General features: G+C 45.3%; 2 protein-coding genes across 3 annotated transcripts in view; one reads left to right on the plus strand and one right to left on the minus strand.

The window, feature by feature from the left end:
• ptdss1b (phosphatidylserine synthase 1b) overlaps positions 1 to 765 on the minus strand; it is a 54,084-nt gene extending 53,319 nt beyond the window's left edge. For both annotated transcript variants that reach the window (XM_084326789.1, XM_084326788.1), the window contains exon 1: positions 534 to 765. In XM_084326789.1, the coding sequence (XP_084182915.1) occupies positions 534 to 712 (179 nt within the window). In that variant the 5' untranslated portion in view covers positions 713 to 765. The remainder of the gene's footprint in view (positions 1 to 533) is intronic.
• Positions 766 to 7,810: 7,045 nt separating this feature from the next.
• Positions 7,811 to 19,310, plus strand: part of mterf3 (mitochondrial transcription termination factor 3) — a gene marked incomplete at both ends in the record, with an annotated part of 31,192 nt that continues 19,692 nt past the window's right edge. Inside the window, 6 exons of the mRNA XM_084327055.1 lie at positions 7,811 to 8,207; positions 10,292 to 10,444; positions 10,815 to 11,004; positions 14,222 to 14,369; positions 14,789 to 14,860; positions 15,066 to 15,227. Of these exons, the coding sequence (XP_084183181.1) occupies positions 7,811 to 8,207; positions 10,292 to 10,444; positions 10,815 to 11,004; positions 14,222 to 14,369; positions 14,789 to 14,860; positions 15,066 to 15,227 (1,122 nt within the window). The remainder of the gene's footprint in view (positions 8,208 to 10,291; positions 10,445 to 10,814; positions 11,005 to 14,221; positions 14,370 to 14,788; positions 14,861 to 15,065; positions 15,228 to 19,310) is intronic.

Consider the following 19,310-nt stretch of genomic DNA (forward strand, 5'->3'; position numbering starts at 1 on the left):
ACTGTACATTGGGGTAGGGTTGGGTGGGGGAGAAACTGTACATAGTCTAGTAGTAGTAGTAGTAGTAGTAGTAGTGAATGAATGAATGAATGCAAACTTTATTAACAGATTGCAGAATGGGTACAATACAGTACGGCTCAATACACACAATTGTTAAGGGGATGCAGACCAGAGAAAGACTTTCGTCTTGTTTACATCAGGGTCCCCCATTTTCAATTCATAGTGACTTTTATGACATACACAACATACATGACATCATGACATTTATGGCATAGGGACATACAGGTATATACTGTTACATTTGTGACATATACGATATGCAAATATACAGTACTGTTACCCAGAGATCCTAACAGAGAATATATACATATGATTGGGAGGAGACTGTACATTAGGAGGGGGTGGGTGGGTGGGAGAGAAATAAATATACATATGATGGGGAGGAGACTGTACATTAGGAGGGGGTGGGGGGGGGGGGGGTAGTATTTACTGTCAATAACGTTACCAAAGTTTGCTTCCCAAATGTACAATACCTGGTAAACACGAAGTACATCAAGCTGAGCACAGTCAGAGTCAGCAGAGTGATGGTGTGTGGCTTGTAGAAGAAGTCCATACAGATGTCCTCCACTTGTTGCTCGTTTATCATCCGGAAATGTAACCTGTAGTTGATATCATCCTTACTCAGTGTTCGAGATGTCCCCGTGGGCGCCATAATAACTTTGATGGTAAATAATTAACGTATATAAACATGTGATTAGCTAGAGACCCCACACACCAGCAGTATATTATTGAGTTCACAGCTAAAAAGAATGAAACAAAAAACAACTGAAAACGGAGTAACCCACCGACGCGCAAAATAGGGGTGTGAGTGTGGACATGTGTATTGTTAAAGGCATCGAAAATCAAATCATATTTATTTTATAGTGTTATATAGGTGAAATTAATATATTTAATCAGGAAAAAACTACACAATGGTATTTACTTCTACGGTTATACCACCTTACAAGAGCAACATGAGTATCCTACACCTCCCCCATAAAACGACCCTGTTGGTACATCCCACCATGTGACACTTCCGTGAAACACTTCCGGGAGTGAACACGTGACAGATCAGAGCTCCATGCTTGACATTGCAGCGGCTGTTTTACTGTTTACTGCAATCGAGTCAAGGCCGCGTTTACATATTTTGATGCATATTATCTCGTAAGTAATAATATCTAGTCGCGTCATTTTGAGCTCATTGGTGTTGTCTCCATCCGATCTACACAAGCTAGATAACTAACCAACTAGCTATAGCTAAGGTCAGTATGCATGCTTCTTCTGGCAATGTTATTAGTTCAGTGACTTCTAGTTCCAAGGCATACCTAAGATTATTGTTTTTTTGAGACAAGAGCCTATTCAGGGTGATTTGCGAGTGGTCGTGGTACACTGGCTAGGAACCAATAGTATTACCATCATAAGCTTATTTGAATATAAAGGTTCAGACCTAGGATACGTATCCCATTCACTGTCAACAGAGATTGATTGATTGAACATTTTATTAAAGGGGAACTATCTTATAAATTGCCTTTTTGAGTGTTTAGCATTGTTTCCTAGCTATGTGAACTTATATTAATATGATCTATGTCTCTAATTCTCATATTGGCGCATTCTTCCAATTCTCCTCTCTCAATATTCACCCTCACTGAACTGAGTCATCTGAAAATGTGATGATTTGTGATGTCAGAGACACAGCTGCATGATAATGTGGCTGTGTGGCATCAGGTACACGATGAGCTGCACACAGTGGCTCAAAACGGCTCGAGATCTTGAGGTAGAAAAATGCTGTTTTTGAGGACTTGATTAGAAATACAAAACAATGAATAAAAAAAAAATTACAGAGGTGTTCCATAGACTCACAGGAATTGTGTAAAAGTGCCAAAATAGTGAAAGAAATAGTAAAATAGTTCCCCTTTAACATATTGCAGAATGGGTACAATACAGTACGGCTCAATACACACAATTGTTAATAAGGGTATGCAGACCAGAGAAAGACTTTCGTCTTGTTTACATCAGGGTCCCCCATTTTCAATTCATCATAACATATACATGACATACACGACATACAGATTGCTACATCTATACATTTGTGACATACCAGATTTACAAATACACTACATTGAAATATTGACAAAGCCATACTTAGTCATTTACTGTACATTGCAGGGGGTTGGGTTAGGACATTTGCAGGTGCCAGTTTCGAATTGCAGTCTCCCGTAGGTGTTCTTTGAGAGAGTTTTTGAAAGTGGGTAGTGATTCACATTCCTTTACAGCTTTGGGTAGGGCGTTCCACATTGATGTGGCATAATTGCAAAACGTGTTTAGTCCCTTGTTTGAGCCGAATCTGGGTTTAACATGATTTGTGGAGCTCCCTCTGGTGTTGTGATCGTGGTATTCACTGACCTTTGGGAAGTATTTTGACATGTACATGGGTACCTTGGTCGTGTAGTGTATCTTGTAGACCAGGCCCATTGCAAGTTGCTGTACTCTGTCGTCTACTCTAAGCCATCCTAGGTTGTCAAAGTGGGCAGGGGTGAGGTGGGTTCTAGGGGTAAGGTCAAGTAGAAGTCTGACCAGTTTGTTTTGAGATGTTTGTAATTTTGTTTTTAGTGCCTTTGAGGTGCTTTGGTACCATGAGGTGCAAGCATAGTCGTAGTACCCTTGAATGAGTGCTCCTGCCAGAGTCTTCAGGGTATTCTTGTTTACCAGAGAGGAGATCCGGTACAAGAATCTAGTTCGTTGGTTGACTTTTTTTATTACCTTGGATGCCATTTTGTCACAGGAAAGATTTGCCCCTAGGATGGAACCTAGCCCTAGGTATGTAATTTCATCTTTCCTTGTGACAATATTGTCACCCACTGTAACTGAGAAGCCGTCGGTCTTGCTGAGTTTGTTATTTGATCCGAAGAGAATGGACTCTGTTTTCCCCAGGTGTAATGATAGTTTGTTATCAGCGAGCCAGGTGCAGATTCTGCAGAGTTCTGAGCTGAGGGTTTTTTAACCTATAACTTGTTCTTGTCAGAGACCAGCAGGGCTGAGTCGTCCGCGAACAAGAACAAGTTGCAGTCACAAGCTGACGACATGTAATTTGCATAAATTAGGCAACAGTAGCGGTCCTAGTATGCTTCCTTGTGGATGGAACACCACAGCTCACTGTGAGGGGGGGGGGGGATAGAGTACCGTTTACCTCCCATCTGTTCTCTCCCCTCAAGGTAGGATTCAAAGGATTGCATCCAGCTCACTGATAAATTATCAAAACCAGGCGGTCAGGTGGCGTAGCGGAGATTGCGCTCGTCACCAACGCAGGAGATGCTGGGTTCGAGTCCAGCTCTCGGCGTTGCCACCAGCTTGGCTGGCCGTTCACACTAATACAATTGGCAGTATTAGGGGGTGGGGAAGCTGGCGGGTGGGAATCTGGCGTTGTGGACAGCGACGCCTACAGGTCAGGTCTCGGCGCTTGCTAAGCGGGGCAGGACTTGGTGGAGATAGCGTGCCCTCCCACGCGTTACACTCCACCAATGAGAGTCCTCGCTGCCAGCTGTCGGCGCACGTCTCGGAGGAAGCGTGCGATCGACTCGAGACGCCCTTGTACCGACTCGTAGGAGAACATGCATACAGCAGCCAGGTAGGGGAGGGGCGGGAATTGGCACAACGACTAATTTGGACGGGGAGAAAATCAGAGAAAAATCAGAAACAGGAAAAATAAAAACGATCAAAACCAATTGCTTTTAGCTTGTCAATCAGAATGGAGTGATTGACAGTGTCGAAGGCCTTTTGTAGGTCCAGCATGACCATGACCATGCCGATTAATAATGATCTTCCACCCTAGATCACTTCATTACTGTTTTGGAACTCTGGACCCTATCATACTCGCGCAGCTTGGCTTATACACTTAAGAACTTGTAAGTCGCTTTGGATAAAAGCGTCAGCTAAATGTAAATGTAAGGTCCCCATAGTTTGCACTGAATTACAAAAAGATCTGCTTTTAGCTTCCGTGCCCTGACACGTGGAATATCATGCAAAAGCACCTTAAATATGATGATGATGGCGCCGCCCCGTTCGGCTGCCTCTCTGTTCGCTCCGTCGAGACTGTGTTTACTTTTGTTAATATTTATAGTTTTTAGAGTTTTGTGCGTACCAACTGTTGGTGCATTTAATGTATATGACCGTCAGTCACTCATAGACATTGGATTACGGGAAACTTACCAACTGGATTACTCGCTGGATCAGCTTTCCGAACCACATCAATGGCCTGAAGAAATCCTCCGGAGATTAGGACCAGACCCTTTGTTCCCAGAGCCCAGGAAAAGACGACGAGGAAAGAGGGCTGGGATCCGAAACAGGCTGAGATCCAGACGCCATCGTACACCACTTCCCAGTATATTGCTAGCCAATGTACAATCAATAGACAATAAACTGGATGACATCCGAGCAAGGATTCAATATCAAAGAGACGTTAGGGACTGCAATGTCCTTTGCTTCACCGAAACATGGCTGACGCCGGAGGTTCCAGATCACGCGATTCAACCAGCGGACCACTTCTTTATCCATAGAAAGGATCGGTCATCATCAGAGTCCGGTAAACAACGTGGAGGGGGTATTGCCTTCATGTTTAACAAAAATTGGAGTGACCCAACGAACGTGAAGGAACTATCCAACCACTGCTCCCCAGAACTGGAATATATAACCATCAAGTGTCGTCCTTTCTTCCTCCCGAGGGAGTTAACGGCGATCGTCCTGGTCGGAGTGTATATTCCACCGCAAGCTGAAGCCAGCAACAAGGTTGCGCTCTCCAGACTACACGACGAGGTAAACAGAATCCAAGAGGCGAATGTTAACGCCGCCATTTTAGTTCTGGGAGATTTCAATAGCGCCAATCTGAGAAAGGTATTGCCCGACTTCTATCAGCATGTGACTTGCAACACCAGAGGCGGTAACATCCTAGATCACTGTTACACGCAATTTAAAGGTGGCTACAAGGCTCATTCTGATAGTGGCTTCGGTAAGTCAGATCACGCATCAATTTTTCTTACACCGAAGTACAGACAGAAAATTAAAAGTACTCCCGTAGTCTCGCGAGAGGTGCAGAAATGGGATGTGACGTCAGAGGATACGATCCGGTCAGTGTTTCACAACACAGACTGGAATGTGTTCCGCGACACAGATAACATTAATGCCTACACGGAGACAGTGCTGGACTATGTTTGTACTAGGGTGAAAGAAACAATCCCCACTACCAAAATGAAAGTTTACCCAAATCAAAAACCCTGGGTAGACAAATCCGTCCGTGAAGCTCTGAGAGAGCGCACCAAAGCATACAACGACGGCCTAGAGGCAGGCAACATGAATGACCACAAGGTGGCGCGATACAACGTAAGGAGGACTGTGTCAGAGGCCAAACGACGCTACAGGGATAAAATTGAACTCCAGTTTGAACAAGCTGACTCTAGAGCTATGTGGCAGGGGCTCAAAACGATGACAGACTACAAAGGCGCCTCCCTCAAACTGAACAGTGACATCTCCTTAGCAAATGACCTCAATACCTTCTATGCGAGGTTTGATGCTGGTAATAACAACACCAGCTCACAAGCCTCGGCAATGGGGGGGGGGGGGGTCGGCTGCTGATGGAGGCGCAGTGTTCAGGGTAACAGAGCATGAGGTGAGGCGGACCTTTAAAAAAGTGAATATCAGGAAGGCAGCAGGTCCAGACGGCATCCCCGGCCGCGTCCTAAAAGTCTGTGCCGACCAACTGGCCCCAGTATTCACTGACATATTTAACCTGTCCTTAGAACAGGCTGTCATCCCCACCTGCCTGAAGAAGTCCACTATTATCCCTGTACCCAAAAAATCCAAGCCTGCTTGCCTCAACGACTACCGCCCTGTAGCTCTCACCTCCATAGCCATGAAGTGCTTCGAGAAGCTAGTAAAGGGCTACATCTGCTCCTCCCTCCCCATCAACATGGACCCCCTGCAATTTGCATACCGCCCCAACAGGTCCACGGAGGACGCCATATCCCATGTGCTGCACACAGCAGCATCACACCTGGACAAGAGGCAGGGGAACTATGTGAGAATGCTATTCATCGACTACAGCTCGGCATTCAATACCATAGTCCCCTCCATACTCATAGCCAAGCTCAGGGACCTGGGCTTGGGCTATGACCTCTGCCAGTGGGTCTTGGACTTCCTGACTGGCAGACCCCAGGTGGTGAGAGCAGGCAACTGCACCTCCTCATCCATCACCCTCAACATAGGGGCCCCCCAGGGCTGTGTTCTGAGTCCCCTCCTCTACTCCCTGTACACACACGACTGTGTGGCTCAGCGGAGTAGCAATACAATCGTCAAATTTGCTGACGACACAGTGGTGGTGGGCCTGATCTCTGCCAACGACGAGAGGGCCTACCTGGAAGAGGTCAAGGTCCTGGCGGGATGGTGCCAGGAAAACAGCCTCTCCCTGAACGTCAGCAAAACAAAGGAGATGATTGTGGACTTCAGGAGGTCGGGGGTCAAGGACTACAGCCCCCTCAGCATCGACGGGGCACCGGTTGAGAGAGTCAACAGCTTCAAGTACCTCGGAGCCTACATATCCGAGGACTTGACATGGACCACACACATTAACAGTGTGGTGAAGAAGGCACGACAACGCCTCTACTTCCTCAGGCGCCTAAGGAAGTTCCAAGTCAGCCAGAAGATCCTTAAGAACTTCTACTCATGTACAATAGAGAGCATCTTGACCGGCAACATCACCTCCTGGTTTGGGAATAGCACTGCAAAAGACCAAAGCAGACTACAAAGAGTGACACGTTCAGCCGAACGCACAATTGGAGGGGGGCTCCCCACCCTCCAGAACATTTACTACAAGCGTTGCAAGGGGAAGGCTAAGATAATTATTAAGGACTCGAGCCACCCGAACAACTGCCTCTTTGAACTGCTGCCGTCAGGCAAGCGATACAGGAGTCTCAAGGCGAGCACAGAAAGACTCAGAAGTAGCTTCTATCCCCAGGCCATCAGGCTGCTAAACGAACAATGAATGAACACTACACAACAACAACCACCAAACACACATAGCACACACATCCACACGCACACACTCACTTTAAACAAACACACTGTAGCACCCACTCCACACACTTTATAGCACACACCCACTTTAAACAAACACACTGTAGCACCCACTCCCCACACTTTATATTTATGGATGAAGGATTGCACTACAACTCGTACACCTTACTGTAAATTGTACCTAAAATTGTTCCTCATCCCATTTCTGCTTTGCACTAGATAGTACTGTACATTAGTACACTGCATAGTATTGTGTATTGTATATTATATGGTAACTCAGAACATTGTACATATGTCTATACCGAACACTGTGACCTCATTTTCTTCTTCTAAATTCATGCTATATTATGTTATTATGTTATTTGATACTATCTTGTCTAGCACAGTCTCTGGAGCGTAACAGTAAGAAGCATTTTGTATGAAAGTATTCTGTACTTCTGTATGACAACTATTAAAGAACTTGAACTAAATTGAATACTTTATTATCCAGTTTAAAGCTATAATAGCCAAATATTTCACCTCAGTCTGTAGTTAATTCATTTAAATTGTCTAATTGATTGACTTTTCTGTCTCCATGTTGTTTTTGTGTTATATACAGTATTGTACCTCTCGACGTGATCGTAAATTGATCAATCAATTGATCTTTCGAGATTAAAAAACAAAGATTGACTGAAAAACATGTCTCTGTTGTCCATAGAAAACCACAATGATGGCATCACCCAGCGTGCAGCTCTGCCACAGATGGACCTGTGTGCTCCGGTCAGAGCGAGCGAGCGTCGCCCTGCTGTACTCCACACGGGGAGTCCATCACCAACACCCTCCTCCAGCCGCCAGGAGATCCACCGAGATCCCAATCGGACCCTTCTCGCCGATGGCCGGGAACCGCACGATGTCTTGCGCGGTGAGACAGAGGTGGAGACGAGGGGTGTGTTTTTACAGTGACCTCGTCGCCAAACCTGTGACGACTGTGGAGGAGGCGGAGGAGGAGGAGCGCACGGACGCCGAGGGCCCGTCTGGAACCGAAGTGGTGGTGTCACGCCGCGACAACCTTCTGTCGCGGCGAATCAGAGACGTGGCGCCCGTGACTGACAGTCGAGCGGCTTTTGGTACGTGCGGTATGAATGAATGAACTTTATTTAACAGATTGCAGAATGGGTACAATACAGTACGACTCAAGACACACAATTGTTAATAAGGGGATGCAGACCAGAGAAAGACGTTTGTCTTGTTTACATCAGGGTCCCCCTCCCCATTTTCAATTCATAGTGACATTTATGACATACCCAACATGCATGACATTTATGACATAGGGACATACATGACATAGAGGTACCGTACTTTTCGCACTATAAGCCGCACCTGACTATAAGCCGCAGCAGCTAAATTGAATGATGTGTACATATATAAGCCGCACTGGACTATAAGCCGCAGGTGTTTTAATGTTTAATTAGCATTGGGACACAATACTGTCTGACAAATAACAAGAATTAACTCATTTACAAGTTGTATTAAGTTTAGCAAATAAGGGAACAGATAAATAACATTTCAATACAGTCAAAAAAGCTATATTTAGATTTTTACATTTTCGGGTTTGGTCACGTCGAGTCACATATAAGCCGCACCGTTATATAAGCCGCAGGGTCGAAAAATGGGGGGAAAAGCTGCGGCTTATAGTCCGAAAAGTACGGTATATAGTAGTTACATTTGTGACATATACGATATGCAAAAATACAGTACTGTTACCCAGAGATCCCGACAGAAAATATATACATATGATGGGGAGGATACTGTACATTAGGAGGGGGTGGGTGGGTGGGAGAAAATCTATACATACGGTGGGGAGGAGACTGTCTATTAGGAGGGGGTGGGTGGGTGGGAGAAAATCTATACATACGTTGGGGAGGAGACTGTCTATTAGGAGGGGGTGGGTGGGTGGGGGGTGCCTGGGTATGGCTGCCACTGTTGACCCGTGAGCATGGCTCTGTGTAGGGCTCGAAATGAAGGGTGTCCCGGGATGATATAAGATTAAGATATTCCTTTATTGATCCCCTTGGGGAAATTCAGGCATCATAGCAGCATGGGGGAGGGGGGAGGGGAGGTACAGGTAGTAAAAAAGCAGTGTAAACAATATAACAAATCAATATAATTAACTATGGACATGTGCATATCGGCAACAACGTGCGAGATGAGGGTATGTATGCCCTCTCAGTTATATTTGCCCTACACGCCAACTTTTTGGGAAATTACCTTATTTGCCATCTACCCTGGAGTTAGACAAGCAGATACATACCCTTATCTTCTCTGTGCATGCATTAGGCTCAGGGAACAGCCGCATCACTAAGCCTAGTTTAGCGTCATTCACTGGGAGTAGGTGTGCCAGTGTAGCCTAGTTCCCAACAGTCACGAAATGCACTCCAAAACGTTCCTGTAAACATGTTGTGACCTGTGAGAAATAAAAATAAAAGATTCGACATTTTCATTTTCTAAGCAGATATATACTCTATACTTTTTTGCCGAACCACTGCTGCCTGGTTGCGGTTATTTCATCATCTCAAAAGCCCAGTTTTAAAAAACAACATCAGGGCTTTTGAGGTGATGAAATCCAAAAAGTTTTGGAGTGTATTTCATGACTGTTGGGAACTAGGCTACCTACTTCCAGTGAATGATGCTAAGCTAGGCTAACGGTGCGGCTGTTCCCTTAGCCTAATGCATGCACAGAGAAGAAAATGGTATCTATCTGCTTGTCTAATTCCAGGGTAGATGGCAAATAAGCTAATTTCCCAAAAGGTTGGCGTGTTCCTTTAAGTTTTTTTCAACAGCAAAATAACTTTGTCCACATCTGCAATAAGAAAAAAGATACACAACATCTGTTTGATCTAATAAGATACCGTTTTCAGTCTGTTCATCTCATTTCAATACTACTTGGCATCTACGATACCACACAATAGAATGCCACACAAAATATCACGATACTATGCTGTATCGATTTCTTTACCCCTAGGGTTTCTATGCATATTCTTGTTGGTGTTAACCATGAATAAGCGCACACAATTCACAATAAACATTTTTTAGGACTGGACCTATATTTATCCTGGTAGGGAGGTGACTAAGTCGTGTGTGTTTGTTTGTGTGTTTGTTTGTTTGTTTGTTTGTTTGTTTTCTCCATACTGTATTTTATATCATTCATCAGACCTGGATGCCATCCCACACCTCTCTGCCTTGGAGGAGATCAGCGATGAAGAGGCTGTTGGTATAGCCCCCTCGGCGGCGGTGCCCCCTGCTTCCTTCTCTCTCGGAGACTACGTGGATGAGTCTGAGACGCTCACAAAGCTGGTACAGCTAGGTAACTCTATTCCCGCCTATACAGATCCTGCTGCTATGACTTCCACGAGAATGATGTAAATATCACGCTTATTGAGCGTATTGAGACCCAATATGCGGGACACAGAAGAGTAGACGGGTCTCGGTAAAACCCGACACAGGTGTATTTATTGTAGGAAAGGGGGTCGTCGGGTATCCGGGCAGGAATCGAGAGACACGGAGGGGGATCTCATATAGTCCAGGGCGAGTGTGTGGGGCAGTCTGGTAGGTCAGTCAGTCAGTCAGTCAGTCAGTCAGTCAGTCAGTCAGTCAGTCAGTCAGTCACTCTGTGTTGTGAGCCTCTGGTTGTGTTCTCCCTGCAGGTGTGAGTCTCTGGTTGTGTCTCTCTCCAGGTGTGAGCCTCTGGCAGCTGGAGCAGAGACCCGGCGTGGGCTCCATGCTGCTCCGGCTGGACTTCCAGACGGACGTGGCTCCCAGGCTGCTGTTCCTCAAGGAGATCGGGGTGGAGGACTCTCGTCTGGGCTACATCCTCTCTCACAACCCCTTCATTCTCACCGTGAGCCTGGAACACCTGCAGGACAGGTAGGATATGGGGGGGGGGGGGGGGGTTGGGGTGTAAACGTACAGGGATTGTTGTACCAGTAGAGAGAGAATTTCAGCAGGTCCAAGCTACTCAACGACCACGTGGTTCTCTTTCTGTCTTAGGGGCAAATTCACAAAGAATGGATTGTGCGATTAGCGCGCCGTATATGCTCCGTCTTTGCAGCCGATTCACTAAAGACATTGCGCGGATGATATACTAGCGCAAACACGCGCCCATAGGCGTGCAATTTGCTCCTGATTTGCTCCAGCGCAAGTTGGCTCGCGGAGCAGTTTGCACCTGGCAGCGCTGTTGGCAGATATCGGGGTTAAAATAAAGGGGGGGGGGGGAATAAACACAGAAATGAGGGAGAGGGAAGCTCTTAAATCCAATGCTCACGCTGTTCACCAAACACCCCGGGCTTTCTTCCTAGAGAGGGCCAAATCCATCCAGATCGCCATCGGTGGCCATCTTGTAAAATCATCAGAAATGTACTTTTGAACCAGAGCACCTAGAATCATGTATGAAGACTTACACAAAGTGTACAAAGTGTCTTCATACATGATTGGCCCTCTAGAAAAAAGGCCCAGGATTTTTTGGAGGGGCTTGTGGGGCTAATTTATTTGTATAAAAGGTCAAATCCATCATCAAAACATGTTAGCCAGAAAATGGTCACAGAATTGAGGATCTGGACCCAACTAACAGGAATATATGCAGGTATATTCAGACCGGTGTGGATACAAATATACATGGTAAATATAAATATACTCTGTGTTTCCCCTAGGATTTCTTTCACTAGTGTTGTCACGGGGGGCACGCGTGTCACGGATACATGGTGTCAACAGTGTCGTCATAAGGCGGTTGTTAGTATCGATGCATTTCTCTACACTGAGTGAGCTGAAATGAAACTATTGCACATAAATTAGGTAAATAAATACAATATTTATTTACAACACATAAATTAACTTATTTACAATTTTACATACAGTAGTGACAACACACATATGAACTATTTACAATACAGGGACAGTGTTTACCACAGGATTTTATGAGACTGGTGGGTGAACCTCTGACCCTCTAGGGGGGTCTGGGGGCAAGCACCCCCGGACGTTTAAATTTTTTGTATATTTTAAAGTTAAATGCATCAATCTGGTGCACTTTGAGAGAAAAATAAAGAGGCCAGATCTATGATGAACTTTGTGGTCAAAACACAAAATCGACTAGACTAGTGCTTCCCAATCCTCTCCTCGGAGCACCCAAGCCGTTCCATGTATTAGTTAAATTCCACCACCAGCACACCTGATTCAACTTAACTAGCCCTTTATTAGTTGAATCAGGTGTGCTGGTGGTGGAATTTAACAAATACATGGAACGGCTGGGGTGTCTCGAGGAGAGGTTTGGGAAGCACTAGAGCATACAATTGAGCCATCAAAGAAATGAAGCAAAAGTGGTTACCTGTGTTGAACTGGTTTATTTTTTAGAAAATATAAAAATAGTGCGCGGTTAGGTGGCGTAGCGGAGATTGCGTTCGTCACCAACCCCGGAGCTGTGAGCTGGATTCGCCTGTTCGAATCCAGCTCACAGCTCCGGGGTTGTCACCAGCTTGGCTGGCCGTTCACACTAATACAATTGGCAGTATTAGAGGGTGGGAGAAGCTGGCGGGGTGGGTCCGGGTCGTTGTAAAACAGCGACTCCTACAGTTTGGTCGGGGCGCCTGCTAAGCGCGGATGGGACCTGAGTGGGATAGTGTGATCCTTCCACACGCTACGCCCTCTCGGAGAATATCCGCGCTGCCAGGTGAAAAGAAGCGGTTGATTGGCTGGACGTGTGTCGGAGGAAGCACGTGATAGCCTCCACTCTCCCAGATGATCTGACTGTGGGGGGTAAGTGCGCAGCGACCAGGAAGGGGATTGGGCATAACGACTAACATTGGGATGGGAGAAAATCTGAGGAAAATGGAGGGGGAAAAAGATCAATAAAAAAATATATATATATATATATAAAAATATACTGGATTACTATTATGACTACTACCACTGCCAATACTACTGATACATCCCTATTGGCAATGTATCAGTCTAGGTAATTTATGGGAAACACTGAGGGAGGCACATACAACACTAACTATTTACAACCAGTGTCAGAGTGAGCGCACTCAAGTTGTTTGGAAATTCTGAGTGCACACTGGACGCTCTGACCAAAGAGTCAGTTTATCAGAGCGGAGCAGATTTTCAGAGTGAATTTATTAACTCACCTTAACTAGGGCCCTATGAAATCCGTTTTTATCTTTTCCTGTTTTCGGATATGAATTTTCCTGTTTTCGGATTTCTCGGTTTGAAATTTTCCCGTTTTCGGATTTCTCTGATTTACCGTAATATTTTTTCCTTTTGGATTTAACAAAAAAAAACTACTTGAATAATAGTACATCTGCAAACAGTGCCAGTGTAGTTCAATGTTCAGTGCCAGTTAGGTTACAATTAAGTTCAGTTCAATGCAGTTCAACTGCCAGCGCAGTGCAATAACTAAATAATAATTAAATAGTTAAATAATACAAAATAATAATTTGTTTAAAAGAAATCAAGAAAAAAACTGTGTAATGTTTTATTATAAATATTTTCAGGGGGGGCGGGGGGGCCCATTAGCGGGGCGGGCCGCCCCGCCAAGGCAATGGTAGGGGAAACACTGATACTGTATATATGGTATATACAGTATTAAATGGTAAATGGTGCGTTTATATAGCACTTTTATCCAAAGCGCTTTACAATTTGTTCCTCACATTTGACCCATTCCCTCACACATTCACACACCGACGGCGGAGGCAACCATGCAAGGTGCCAACCTGCAAATCAGGAGCAATTGGAGGTTAAGTGTCTTGCTCAAGGACACTTCGACACGCTGCCCGGGAGGAGTGGGAATCGAACCGGGAACCTCTGGATTACCAGACGACTGCTCTACCTGCCGAGCCACTGTCGCCCCAGTATTATTGTACAAGGCTATCATACAGAGTTATATGAGGTAGGTAGCCATGACTACAGTGTAAGGCAGTAGATTAGACCCAGGATTGCCGCAGGTTCACATCTGAATTCAGGTAGATTTTAAAGATATATCTCTCTCCCTCTACTCATTGAAAGACTCGCAGCCGTTATGCCGATAGGAATGCTCATTGCATCTCCTTGCATTTGTTTAAAATAAAACCTGCTTCCCATTTCCTTTTGCAAGGGTGCAGTATCTCAGGAAGATGAAGTTCAGCGCTGAGGATGTTGCGTCCATGGTGTCCAGAGCTCCGTTCCTCCTCAACTTCAGTGTCCAGAGGCTGGACAACCGGCTGGGCTTCTATCAGAAGGAGCTCGGCCTCAGCGCATGGAAGGTTGGCTTCTTCCATTATGTCTCATCATTAACGGTGCTATAACATTCAGCCACTAGATGTCGCACTAGAGCACCAGCATGTAATTTATCCAATCAGGTGCATTCCACATGGGGAAATGGGAAGTAGGGAGGAGGGGACACATGCAAGCAACATGTAAACAACAACACACATTTTATTTTTATCAATAATTTTTGGCGGATAAAGTAATACTTTTATTCCGCACATTTCTAAAAGCTCTGTGGATGTATTGTAAAAAAAACATTACTCTGCATAAAATGTTATCTATAGCACCTATAATAAATGTCTGCAAAAATACCTGAATCTCTCCACGACAAAAGAACATAATGAATCTATTGATGGGATGAGGAATTATATGTTTTTGGTTTGTTTGTTTGTTTGTTTTTGCCGTTTGTTTTCAGACCCGGGATGTTGTGAGTCGCCTTCCAAGATTATTGTGTGGCAGTTTGGAGCCCGTTAAAGAGAATCTGAAGGTGTGTGAAATAATCTGAATGAACGGTGCCACAAATTTGATGTGACATTAAAGGTACCTAGTTGACCGTGTTCACACGGCAGCCATTTTGCTCTTATGTTGTGCCCAGGCTGGAGAGCAAAATGACCACCGTATGTATGCATATGGTCAGCCAGCCAGCCTCCTTTAGCCCACTCTTTTTTTCCTTTTCCTCGTGTCCCACTCAGGTGTGCAAACTGGAGTTTGGCTTCAAGGAAAATGAGCTCCAGCACATCATCACCATCGTCCCCAAAGTTCTGATGGCCAATAAGAGAAAACTGACCCAGATATTCGACTACGTCCACAACACCATGAAGATTCCCCACCACCTGATTGCCAAGTCCCCACGGGTAGACTGACACGTTGTTTCTCTTGATTGACCTATCTCAAGCCCTGCCCTCTTTTCTTCATCCTTCAATCACAACTGTTGCGATTGGAGGATTAAGTAAGAGGGGGCGGGGCTTGCCATATGTACATTTAGGTGATTTCTTTTATGTTTTGACTTGAATTGAAAAGTGTCTCATGACCCATGGAACTCAAGTTTCAAGTTTCTTTAATAGTTGTCATACAGAAGTACAGAATACTTTTGTACAAAATGCTTCTTACTGTTGCGCTCCAGAGACTGTGCAAGACAAGATAAGTATGAAATAAAAACATAGTAAAATTAGAAGTAAAAAAAAAAGAGGTCACAGTGTTCAGTTTAGACATATGTACAATGTTCAATGCAGAATAGACGTAGTTACCATACAATATACAATACTGTGCAGTGTACTAATATACAATACTATATAGTGCAAGGCAGAAATGGAGAAATGGGACGAGGTGCAATTTAGGTACAATTCACAGTAGGTGTACGAGTTGTAGTGCAAATCCTTTATCAATAAATATAAAGTGTAAGTGTGTTTGTGTGATCTAAAGTGTGGAGAGTGGGTGCTGCAGTGTGTTGTTTGTTTGAGTGAGTGTGTGCGTGTGGGTGTGTGTGCTGTGTGCATTTGATGGTTGTTGCATAGTGATTATTGTTCGTTTAGCGATTATTGTTCGTTTAGCAGCCTGATGGCCTGGGGATAGAAGCTTCTTCTGAGTCTTTCTGTGCTCGCCTTAAGACTCCGGTATCGCTTGCCTGACCGCAGCAGTTCAAAGAGGCAGTTGTTCGGGTGGCTCGAGTCCTTAATAATTCTCTTAGCCTTCCCCTTGCACCGCTTGTTGTAAATGTTCTGGAGGGTGGGAAGCCCCCCTCCAATTGTGCGTTCGGCTGAACGTGTCACTCTTTGTAGTCTGCTACGGTTTTGTGCAGTGCTATTCCCAAACCAGGAGGTGATGTTGCCGGTCAGGATGCTCTCTATTGTACATGAGTAGAAGTTCCTAAGGATCTTCTGACTGACTTGGAACTTCCTTAGGCGCCTGAGGAAGTAGAGGCGTTGTCGTGCCTTCTTCACAACACTGTCAATGTGTGTGGTCCATGTCAAGTCCTCGGATATGTGGGCTCCGAGGTACTTGAAACTGTTCACTCTCTCAACCGGTGCCCCGTCGATGCTGAGGGGGCTGTAGTCCTTGACCCCCGACCTCCTGAAGTCCACAATCATCTCTTTTGTTTTGCTGACGTTCAGGGAGAGGCAGTTCTCCTGACACCACTGTGACAGGTTCTCTACCTCTTCCAGGTAGGCCCTTTCGTCGTTGGCAGAGATCAGGCCCACCACTACTGTGTCATCAGCAAATTTGATGATGGTGTTGTTGTTCCGCTGTGCTACGCAGTCATGTGTGTACAGGGAGTAGAGGAGGGGGCTCAGAACACAGCCCTGGGGGGCCCCTATGTTGAGCGTGATGGATGAGGAGGTGCAGTTGCCGGCTCTTACCACCTGGGGTCTGCCCGTCAGGAAGTCCAAGACCCACTGGCACAGGTCATAGTTCAAGCCCAGGTCCCTGAGCTTGGCTATGAGTTTGGAGGGGACTATGGTATTGAATGCTGAGCTGTAGTCGATGAACAGCATTCTCACATAGTTCCCCTGCCTCTTGTCCAGGTGTGATGCTGCTGTGTGCAGCACATGGGCTATGGCGTCCTCCGTGGACCTGTTGGGGCGATATGCAAATTGCAGAGGGTCCAGGTTGATGGGGAGGGAGGAACAGATGTAGCCCTTCACTAGCTTCTCAAAGCACTTCATGGCTATGGAGGTGAGGGCTACAGGGCGGTAGTCGTTGAGGCAAGCGGGCGTAGATTTTTTGGGTACAGGGATGATGGTGGACTTCTTCAGACAGGTGGGGATGACAGCCTGTTCCAAGGACAGGTTGAAGATGTCAGTGAATACCGGGGCCAGTTGGTCGGCACAGACTTTTAGGACGCGGCCGGGGATGCCGTCCGGTCCTGCTGCCTTCCTGATATTCACTTTTTTAAAGATCCGTCTCACCTCATGCTCTGTTACCCTGAACACTGAGTCTCCATCAGCAGACCCCCCCCCCCCCATTGCCGTGGTTTGTAGGCTGGTGTTGTTATTCACAGCCTCAAACCTCGCATAGAAGGAATTGAGATCATTTGCTAAGGAGATGTCACTGTTCAGTTTGAGGGGGGTGCCTTTGTAGTCTGTCATTGTTCTGAGGCCCTGCCACATGCCTCTAGAGTCAGCCTGTTCAAACTGAAGTTCAACTTTATCCCTGTAACGCCGTTTTGCCTCTATTACTGCTCTCCTGACGTTGTATCTTGCCATCTTGTGTTCTTCCATGTTGCCTGTCACCAGCCCGGTGTTGTATGCTGATGTGCGCACTTTCAGAGCCTCACGGACGGATTTGTCTACCCAGGGCTTTTGATTTGGGTAGATTTTAATTTTGGTGGAGGGGATTGTTTCTTCTACCTGAGTACAGACATAGTCAATCACCGTTTCGGTGTATTCGTTAATATTGGCTGTGTTATCACGGAATACACTCCAGTCTGTGCATTCCAGTACAGCTTGGAGTGACTCCTCTGACGTCACGGCCCAACGCTTAACCTCTCGCGAGACCACCGGCGTTCGCTTGAGACTTTGTTTGTACTTTGGCAAAAGAAATATTGCGGCGTGATCGCTTTTACCGAATGGACTAAGAGCCTGTGACTTATACCCATTCTCATCCAAAACCACAATGTGTAACTTCAAATATACATGGGTGTCAATCTTATTTCATAATTTGATTTTCAATCATGATTTTGGCTTTCAATGATTATGAAAACAAGATAATCTACTTTTAGTCTGGTCATATTTTTTAGCCAGGTCATGTTTTAAAGTCGTCATTTTTGTTTTTTAGTTTAATTATATTTAAAGTTCAAGGAAATCCACTGTTAAAAATATTAATTTCTTTAGTTCAATAAATGCACAATATTTCCAAAGTCAATGAGTAAATGTGTTAAATAATCGTGATCTCAATATTGACCAAAATAATCGTAATTATGATTTGTCTTAACCCTTTGGGTGCCGTTAACGTAGAACTACGTTTCTGTCGCCCGACGGTTGAGTGCCGGAAATGTAGATCTACGTTTTTCTTACGGTATTTATTTTATTCGCTATTGCCATTCATAATTCAGCGGGGCACCTTGTGCATGCTGTACTGAATGTGTCTGAGCTGGCAGACGGTCTTATACCGCTCTCTTAACGCCTTCGGCCGCTATTACACTCCATTAGAAACGATGTAGTTTATTTTCTCCACCGAGCTGCAGCGTGGGGGCGAGTCCTAAACACTCCGGCAAAACACGCGCTTGTAGGGATGGCTTGGACAACTGACCCCGCCCACCCGTTCATGTGCAATGCCCAATAACGTCGGAGACAGGATCGCTGTGGATAACTGGAATGGCGATCAGATAATTGGATTATTTTTTTTGCATTACATCAGAGACCAGGTTAGGACTCTATATATCCAATCTTGCGTTGATCTGATATTTCTTTCTCCCACGATTGAAGCTATCTGTGTGTGCTGTGTGTGGCTGTTTACCGTTGGGTGCAGGAGGGGGGGGGGGGAGCGCCTCGCTCCAGGGCCCATTTCATGTATGCACGAGGAGACATAATAATGATAATCTACCATTGATTTCAGGAAGATTCGATAATCAGGCGAAAAATGGCAACGTGATAAGTGGATTCCACTAAAACGCTATTTTCGCGTCTTTTTCCTGGAATTACTCAGAAGCACCCAAACTATATTCATATTCAAAACGGTATAAAACGGAAATGTACGGATGAAAAAATTCTCATTATTTTTTTTGACTGGAAGCAACTCACTGACAATCTATGGTGTTATTAGACCCATAGCTATAATATAAAATATAGGTTTAGCTCTACAAATAAGGTGAGCGTTTACATGGGGTTAATGGGCGGCAAGGCCAGATGCACTTCCCGGAAGGGGCGTGGCACTCAATGTGTTAATCGAGCAGCCCTACTTGTTGTTCACTTATCCTACCTACATTTTTGCAGCTGGTC

This window comes from Notolepis coatsorum (genome assembly GCF_963971535.1).
Source record: "Notolepis coatsorum genome assembly, chromosome: 13".
In the NCBI taxonomy this organism is placed as follows: domain Eukaryota; kingdom Metazoa; phylum Chordata; class Actinopteri; order Aulopiformes; family Paralepididae; genus Notolepis; species Notolepis coatsorum.